At 35.2% G+C, this 9,737-nt stretch overlaps 1 protein-coding gene across 1 annotated transcript; it reads right to left on the reverse strand.

Moving 5' to 3' along the window:
* Positions 1-223: 223 nt before the first annotated feature.
* On the reverse strand, positions 224-6,654 carry LOC130418798 (globoside alpha-1,3-N-acetylgalactosaminyltransferase 1-like). Its single transcript, XM_056744896.1, has 7 exons — positions 6,528-6,654; positions 5,681-5,716; positions 5,252-5,278; positions 3,133-3,177; positions 2,671-2,700; positions 2,205-2,339; positions 224-1,233 (listed from the first exon to the last, which is right to left on the reverse strand). Exons 1-7 carry the CDS (start codon positions 6,590-6,592, stop codon positions 543-545), a joined length of 1,029 nt encoding a protein of 342 aa, XP_056600874.1. The 5' UTR covers positions 6,593-6,654; the 3' UTR covers positions 224-542.
* Between the last annotated feature and the right edge of the window lie 3,083 nt (positions 6,655-9,737).

Here is a 9,737-nt window from a genome sequence, read left to right on the forward strand (position 1 = left end):
AGCTGTTTAAACTTTAAACTTGCACACAGCTTGTGTTTCTCTATGCTATACTCGATCCTCTCCCTGCGCGCTCGCAAGTGCACTTTCCCAGCAACCTGCCAAAAATGTTGTCCTTTTAGTTTCCAAATTGGTGTTTAAAATGTATATTTACTAATGTTAAAAGAAAACAAAAGAAATACATTATCATTGTATTTTAAGTGTACTTTAAAATAATACAAATATATAATTATCCCACTTTATTATTTTGTTTATTGTTCATAAAAAAATAACTAGATTTTTTATTTGATTTTTAATAGGTAAATATCATTTGTCACACTATGGGCAATGTGAGCACCAAACTAAATCACGAGGTGCTCTCTTGAGAACCAGATAGAAATACTTATGTGCACCCCTGGTTATATAGAGAAAATAAAAATCTGTACATCATTCAAACCCATTATTTCTGTGCTTTTGTGTCCATACAATGATTGTTGTTCAGTCACCAGCGTTAATGAGGGTGAGTATCGGATGACAGAATTTTTATTTCGGTTAAATAGCAGTTCCTATGGGTTTGGGCGAACTGCAGCATAGTTTTTAATGACCTGAGAGAATCGAATTACTTTGACCTCTTTTGTTTTGGCTTTGAAATCCTGCCACAGGTACTCAGGTGAGAGCAGCTTACTGGGTTTGTTATAAATGAAGTATTTGTTCAAGTGTGATTCCTCTTGCCACACTGCCTCAATGGATTTAGCCGCGTCGGCCTCTAGTTGCTTCCTGCATGTTTTAGCGAGCTGAAGCACGTCTTCAACCAAGCCACCGATCACAGCTCCTCCATAATAATAATCGCCCTCTTCTGAGGGAATAAATGCCTGTGATTCTGGTCTACGCTCATATGGGAATTTGTTACGGGGTGTTTGATAGTAACCAGGGTGTATAACGCCCACGAGGCGACCCAAAGACTCTGCTCCCCAGTGGCCATAGAACTTTGTATCTACATCCAGGCTGAAAACATAATCTGCTTCATTGGCCAATAGGCTCTCGATCAGTTTCTCCAGCTTTTCCATCCTGCTCAAGGTGATCTCCTGCCATCTGTTAGAACTAGGCACTTTTAATACTGTTAGGTAATGTTCAGTGCCAAGCTTAATTACAGGAACCTCTTCGGGTTTATCTGTGAATATGTAATAATGCACACGGAATCCGACAAAGTACTGCTGCTCTGCTGACTCCAGAAAAGTTTTGAGAAACTGCGTGTATCTGAAAATCAGGGAGAAGAAAGTGTTCAGGGAAAACCATACACCGAACTCAAATGAAGATTCAATCACTAATTTAATTTATTGAACATATGTGACCCTGGACAACAAAACCAATCTTATGGGTCAATTTTTCAAAATTACGATTTGTACAAAGTCTGAAAGCGGAGTAATTAAGCTTTCCATTGATGTATAGGTTGTAAGATTAGGACAATATTTTGTGGAGATCTACAAATCTGAAATATGAGGGTGCAGAACCAGAGGCACTGTAGCAGGAAATCCACTCACAGAAAATGAAGGTGTGTACCAAATCGCGCACTTATGCGCTGTTCTACGCCATTTTGTGGTATGAATAAGTGCGTTAACATTGAATTTCCTCATAAAAGAAGTGCAGTTCAGGTACCCGGATGATGCACTTTTTCAACCGAAAACGGGAACTGTGAACACTTCACACACTCCTTGGTCACACTTCTACCTGTCATCACCTGTCTCCCACCAAAGTACGTCCCCCTCCTGAATCCCCTGTTGGATCTGTTACGGCGCGAGGTCGCGCCCTTTTGAAGGGGGATGTACTGTTCTTTGTCCAGCATTGTTTGATGTCAACGTGTGTTCTGTGGTTCTGGTTTCCTTTGAGTTGCTTTTGGATTCTGTTAATAAATCCCCTTTTGGATTTTACCCGTTAGAGTACGCTCTTGTCTACTAGCACAAGTTACAGACGTCATGTGGGACACAAAAGAAGTTTTTACATATTTAGGGTAGGAAATTCACTAAATATCTTCATGAAACATGATCTTTCCTTAATATCCTAGGGATTTTGGGCATAAAATAAAAATCAACAGTTTTGACACATGTAGTGAATTTTTGGCTTTTAGTTAAAATGTTCCAATGCTACTTAAATCTGGCTTTGTGATCCAGGGACACATATAGACCTTCAGGAAATTCTGGAAACCATAAAGATCAATGATAGGAACTCACTTTCCAAGAGCGAAGACTGTAGTAGCTATGGTGATGTTTTGTTGCTTGTAGATAGAATCAATTAGCTGGGGATCAAAAGTTCCCTCCCAAACAATTGGGGCCAACCATGGTGTCAAGGTAACAATGCCACCTGTGCTGTTTTAAATGAAGAAAGTCACACATGTTTTGTTCAATGAATTTCAAAATGCATGTGGAAACTGAAAAATAAATCGGTTGCACTTTATTTTTCAGTGCCCGTGTCACAGTGTAATTATACATTTAAGACCCGAGTAATAAAAATTAACTAAATGTACTTACTATAAGAGTTAAGATTAGGGTTTGGTGCAGGGTTAGTTACATGTAATTAATTATGTGTAATGTATAGTAAATATTAAATACTTGTAACATGTTTACCAAGGGCACCGTAAAGTAAAGTGTTACCTAATAATCAAACAGATTTGTGCTAAATAAGCATTTGAATACTTACCCCACCACAGTGGGCTGTTTGTAAATGAGCCTACAGAATAAAAAAATAAAGTTAAAAATGCCGGTTAAGTCATTTTTTTTCATTTCACACATAAAATCATTCTAAATTATAATTTTGACATCCACAAAACACATCCCCAGCTGTTCCCATCATTCAAATAGCTAAATAAACACACTGAAACAATTTTTAACCAACATGTAGATTTGTTTTGTGAGGGTGTGTGTGTGTGTTGTCTTGGTAACCCTACAATGTAGCGAACAAATATCCCCACAAAGATAGTAATACCTTTGATTTTGTAACTTTTGGGGACATTTTTGGTCCCCATGAGAAAAACAGCAAATACATCAAACTAAGTGATGATAGAATGTAATATACCGCTTATAAAGCAAAAAAATCATTATGTCCATGGATAGTCCCCAGAAAACATGAAATCCCAACGTGTGCGTGCATATGCGCTCTCACCCTTGTGAAGAGTACATATTGACGTTCTGCTGGATGTTTGTACTTCTAAAAAACATTGTACAGCACAATAATTAATAATCATCAAAAATGACATTTGTCAACACAACCTCTGTATGACCAACGATTCTCATGAGAAAGAAATGCCTTTGTAAACATACTTTATGGTTTAATTAACAAACATTCAAAAATCAATTTACTATCCTTAGTTCAGTATAAAAAATATATATTTGAATAGCCAATCCAGACCAAGACACACTAAAAAGACTATTTTAGTAAGAGCTCAATTGATAAAAACATCACAGTGAATTTAAAAAAAACAATAAAAATGTATCAAAATGTCCTCACTGTTATAAAGGTTTATATACCAGTCTCTTTGCTCTGTATGAGGATAAGGGTAATCTCTGAACTATTGCATGTTTAAGGTCTTCACTAATAGCTCTAAAGGTCTGTGTGTTGCCATGTTATTTGAGATGGCTTGTATTTGCTTTGGAGTGTCCAAAAGTCTTCTTCACAATAAATGTATGATTGAGTGTTTGTGTCTGAGCTATCGTGTAATACCGGAAAGTTTGTGTTAATGCTTATGTCTATGAACACTATGTGCTATTGGTCGTGGCAGTATGTGGGATGTGATCTGCAAACAGATAAAATATGTTAAAGCACAAAGACATAATTTAGAGAGAGATGGTTCAGAATTGTAACTTGTGGTTATAGCGATTCCAAGGTAACCCTCTGTTCTAATAAAATCAATAAAAATATATATAATTTGTGTGTAACAGGGATCCCGCAAATCCTTAAAAAGCATTAAACATTTTTTTTATTTAAGGCTATACAAACTCTTAAACAGTCTTACTTTTACCTATGGTAGGTCTTAAATTTGATAAGACAGTTTTAGTTATATAGTTTAATACTTCATATAACGTTAAATATATTGTTTTAATTTGGTGATGTTTTATTTTATTTTTGTGACTTCGCTCGATCACGTGACAATCTGCGGGTCGTGGCATTACAACAGTGTTTTGTGTACCGTCCACTCCTGTGGGCGCAAACAGGAGAGAGAAGATGGGTAAATGTAAGCTAATGTGATTTCACAGATTTGGCTCCAGGATATGAAATATAGAGATAAAGCACAAAGATGGTGTAAACTGAAACTTTATTTTAAATGATTTTTTTATTTCTTACAAGCGCTTTCTTTTAGCTGAAAGCGGTCTTACAAGGTTTTTGCACTACTAAACCTTTTATTTTGCTTTCTCGTCTTTCACGAAGCGAACCCTAAAAGATAGCGAGAAAAGTAACCGAGGTGGTTGTTTGTTTTTGTTTTGTTCGTTTCCTACTGAGGCGAGCCATCTTTTGACTAACGTTAAACTTTTATTTTTCCCACATGAGTTGGCGAGTTTGCGATTAAAAGAATGTATAGCTTTTCCAGTAGTTAATAACGTTCTTTAAGAAAGTAGCGGTGATGCGCGACCAAAAGCTACATTCTCTAGGTAGCTAATCCTACAGAATAATACTGTAATATATGTTCATGTAGTTAATTTATACACTTTTAAGTGTACTTTAATACTTATCGTAGTAAAGTAACAAAACGGTACAGGAAATTTACTATACAGTTATATAATTTATTCTAGTCTATGCTTCTGTATTTTTGTGTGATTTTCAATGTACCATTTTTAAACTGGGGTTCGTCCCATTTTATGAAATATAGAAATGTATCATTTATGTTATACAATCAAACATCAGAAAAATAAGCCCACCAACCAAAATAATTTATGTTTCAGCAATGTATAACTGAATATGTTATTGGTTTAATAAAAAAATAAATTTAAGTTAAGATTATATATCCTTTTTTGGAAGGGGCGCAAAGAGATGCACCATACACATGGGCGTAAATCCCGGGGGGACACGTCCCCCTCCATCCTTACCCTAACCCAATTAAATTAAACTTGCATTCTCTATTGTCATAAATATATGCATTTTTACCCTAAACTAATTGTGTATTTAAAAGAAAATACAAACGCAAAAAAATGTGTTTAAATTTAAGAAACTGTTGAGTTCCCCATCGCCTGCCTCTCACAGAGAACCACGGCTTTAGATTTTGACTACAAGCACTGGCAGTACTTACTTGAGGCACTCGTTTTGCCATCTGTATCTGAAAGCAGATCAGATTAAAGTCAAGTAAAAAGTTAGTCAAGTGCATCACATGCTCAAAGTTGGGTTTAATGATGTCTATTCACAATGAGGGTCTCTTATATTTTTTATGATATGTGTATGAACTGCCTATAGATTTTCAGATTGGTTGAAATAAATTCAGTACCTATAAATTTATATCTCACAGAGCTTAAAAAAATATATTTTTATTATTTATAGATTTCAAGACTACTCCCCTTGCTGGTCATTGGTTAGATAAAGAGATAATCTGACTGAGCCAAAAAATTTAAACTGCTAGGAAAATCAGCATACAAATGACATTTTGACAGATATTTTCGTGGATACCAGACCACATATTTGGAGTCATTTTATTAATAAAGGGAAGTGGTTACGTGAAACTTACTTTTCCCAGGTAGAGGTATAGCCCACATAAATGAGCCTGTGGAGAAAAACACAAGCTTAAATTAATTCATTTTGCATATACTGATTAGACGAGTATTACTAGTCTGGTCAGTTAAATAAAAATTCAGATTAGTCTTTTTAAAATCTAAAAAATTAGACTGATTAGTCTAGATTAATTGCTAGACAGAGAGACTAGCTGTTAAAACACAATTGTTACCCCAGATCAGATATTGAAAGGTCTTCTAGATAGAAAGTTTCGTTAAAGGAGCCTATATCACATAATAGACAAATGCAGATAACACTGACTGAACATGAGTATGTTTATTTTGGCAATTAAGAGCTTGAAAAAGTCAAAACCATTACAAACCAGGAACAAGGAAGTTGTCATTTAACAGAACAAAATACACAGAAACAAAACGGCACGAAATGCTAAAGGAATACATGTACGTGATAAGTGTTGAAAATTAACCACAAAATCGAAATTCCTTAGCCTTGAGTTACTTTCACAGTACCAACCATATTCTGACCTTGCTACAACTAAATCTATTTTAACATTTCTTTTTATCAAAATAAATGAAAATTTTGGTCAAAATATTATTTAAAAAATAATAAGCTTCAGGTTTACGTTCAATTCACATTCTCTTTAACTGATCCCATGTAGTTTTCATGATAAACTGCATTGTGGTATTGAAATATGTCAAATGAACTTTATCTTTACATATTTTACAATTCAAAGTCCTCTGAGCGACACTATTTACAAACACAATACCATACAGAAACGATGACACAAAAGCTAAGGCAAAGTACAAAATATTGAACCTAAATACTTAAAAAGATCAATGACATACCCACTTAGTATCATGACAAGCAACACAAAAAGAAAGGAATGAAAATTTTGAGCTGATCGGATCATTCTGTAAGCCTTATGTCCTGATTCACATTGAGGTCTGAACTGGATAGTGAGATACAGTAAGAGGGCAACGAATCTGAGATACTCCTTTTTATGGAAGGAGGAGTGTGTTGCCATAACGTCATTCAGGTAACGGTACAAACATACCTGAGACTCAACCATCCTTAGCCCTAGCACTCCAATTGCTAATGATTGATCAGAATAATGCAGGACATTATAATAATCCCTGATCTGCAAAACAGGGGCACATTCAAACTATAACCAGTGCGCACCCGTAACTATGTGCAACAAGGTTTGAGATATGTTTTCTCTTGTTTGGTGGGTGTGTAAAAAATGTCAGCCCAATGAGCAGCTAGATGTATGTAACCCATGCAGTATTTAAGGGATCACAATGGCTCCAAGTAAAAAAACCCTAGAGTGAATAATCCACTGAAATCCCAAAATGAAAACGAGAACAAAAAGAGAAAGCGTAAGGGAAAACAAGTCCAAACCAGCTCACAGGATGCCTCATTCCTACGAAGGGATAGATCAAAAGGTAAACTCCAAGCACTGCGCGCAAAACACGGTACAAACAATTTACATCGCCACACGGAGAGAAAGCCAAAACGAGCTGAAACAGAGGGAACAGAAATGAGGAACAGGTGAGGGTAATTAACAATACTAAGAGCCTAAATGGTGTACCAGACGTGAGAAAAATTCAAAAGACAAAACACAGCAAACTAAATACAGAAACAACCCAAAATAAAAATAAAACCAAAGGCAAAGGCAAAGCCTGACAAACAGAGGGTTCAATTGCACCACCGTTTCCGTTTGAAACATTTAGTAGCCCTGGTCGCACATACATTTAAAGGTAAAAGATAGTATAGAGGTTATAAACAGAACAGATTGAAAACTGTCTGGCCATTTTAGCATGATAACGAAACACCTCAGGGTTGTGTAAGAACTATACCAAATAGAAATTAGTTTAAAAAATATTGTATTTACTGTACTGTATAAATCCAAACATAATGAAAACACAATTTGATCTCATTAGATTTTTACAGATGGATTGACCTGTACACATTAATCATAGATAACACAACAAGCCTTACATTTAATAAAAAACTGTGTTATGTGAAAACACACATATACAATAGTTACACATAAATGTCAATGTGATGTATTGTCTTCAATGTCACAGGCAAACAAAACCTGCTGAATAAATTGATTTCAAACATCAGTGTAACGAGGATGTCAAGGGTCATTTAAAGAAAGCAGAAAAGAAAAGAAATAGAAAAGAATAAACAAATAGAAAAGAATAGATGAATAAAAGAAAAAAGAAAAGGACTGCTGCCACACTAGACTCTAGCTGTCCCACTTCTATTTTAATTAATTATATCATTCAGAAATAAACAATAAGTTAACACAGCAAAATGTTTGGTCACAAACTCAAATGACAGTCAGTAATTGCAAAAATGTATGCTTTGTTTTCTTAACAGGTGTGGTTGTTTTCTCAGTTTCTGCCAGTTGAAACCCTTCCGTCTAGCATGTGTTTACACAGAAGTACGGTGGGAAAGTAGCACTGTGTTATGGAAAATCAAATGTCTATGAATAGCCGGGCCGGTCACTGTAGCTCACATCACGCACATACTTTGTGCAGTTACGCAGTTATTAGCGTGTTCGGTACATGAAAAATGTGTTCTGCAAATGTGCACTCAAACAAATGCTCCCAAATATAGTTTGAGGTTGCACAGGATAAATTTATGGAGCATATGCAACTAAAATGGTCGCAATTTCAACCCCCCCCTTCTTCAGACTTATCGGATCTCATCACACCCCTACAATTTAACCATGGTGTTGCTTCAGTATAACCAGGTTGGTTATAACATGGTTTCTACTCTTAGACTAAGATAAAATCATGGATGATTTCCTTAAGGTCTTTTAAATCCTACAATAGTAAATACTATTGTTCACTACGGAATATTTTATATTTAGCAGACACTTTTATCCAAAGCGACTTTCAAGGAGTTTAGGGAGCAATAAGCGATATGGGCAATTCCAGCGTTATGGACGTGACATTTTGCGTTATGGATGTGACATAAAAAGGCTCAGAGAATTAATTTGTTACGATTATTTTGAACCATCTGTTTATGTTTTACTGAACCCTTGTTGATAGTCTAAACATCAAAAAATGTCAGTCTCCGAGAAAAAAAAGGGAAATAAACATGAGGGATACCTCTTTATAGAACATAAAATATTTACCCTATTTTCTTTTTCATGTGTCCTTTTATGAGAAATATGTAGCGTTATGGATGTGACAATCCTGAAAATGGCACATACCTGAAACCACCAAATGTTAAAATCTGAGATGTTACCAAAGTAGAACCGCTGGTAAAAACTTTTATGGTAAGATTGACATTTTCACGGAATTGCCCATATGTCATACAGGAGCAATAATACAGTAGATCCCAATACAAAGTTACTGGTTTCAACAAAAGCTAGACCACTACCTTTGAGAGAAAGGGTTATAAATATATATTTTTTTTGTCTGTCAAGTATTCACAGAAGAAATGGGTTTTAAGAAGTTTTTTGAATGTTATGAGAGATGTGGTTGACCGGAACGAGTTAGGAAGAATGTTGTGAATGAGAAGTAATATTTAGTATGCTGCAGTTTACTTTGCTGTAATATACTATATTGTTGTTTCATTTAGTTAAACTCATCTCTTGCATGCCATTTTGTCAAAGCACAAGATTTTACTTTGGCTTTAGAATTTATCTGTGGCCTACAGCACCACTCTGTGCTCGAATGCCATGTCTGAAGCAAGACACTCACCCTCATTGCCATATCGACACAGAAATGTAGAAATAAGTAGCTTTCCTATAAGCTCAGTGGTAAGAGCACTGCGTTAACAACACAAGGTTGTAGGTTCGAGCCCATGTGATTGCGCATACCTATGTATAAATGTATAGGACAATGCAAGGTGAGTCGCTTGTCTGCCAAATTCATAAATGTAAATAAATGTGAAAATAAATAAATATTAAAATGTAACAATTTCGAAATTCTTATATATAAGCATAAATGCATAAAAGGATGTTTAAAAAAACTAATAATATACGTTTAAATATCTATTTTTTCATTATTTTTAGAATTCTTTTCTGTATTTATTTA

The sequence above is a fragment of the Triplophysa dalaica genome, chromosome 4 (assembly GCF_015846415.1).
Source record: "Triplophysa dalaica isolate WHDGS20190420 chromosome 4, ASM1584641v1, whole genome shotgun sequence".
NCBI classification, from domain to species: Eukaryota; Metazoa; Chordata; class Actinopteri; order Cypriniformes; family Nemacheilidae; genus Triplophysa; species Triplophysa dalaica.

What these genes read in the sequence shown, in the direction of transcription:
- LOC130418798 (XM_056744896.1), bottom strand. Translation starts at nt 6,592, where the DNA reads ATGATCCGATCAGCTCAAAATTTTCATTCCTTTCTTTTTGTGTTGCTT. An exon ending in TATACCTCTACCTGGGAAAA is followed by an intron (nt 5,279 to 5,680) that starts GTAAGTTTCACG and finishes ATCTGCTTTCAG; the next exon opens with ATACAGATGGCAAAACGAGT. An exon ending in AAACAGCCCACTGTGGTGGG is followed by an intron (nt 2,340 to 2,670) that starts GTAAGTATTCAA and finishes CATTTAAAACAG; the next exon opens with CACAGGTGGCATTGTTACCT.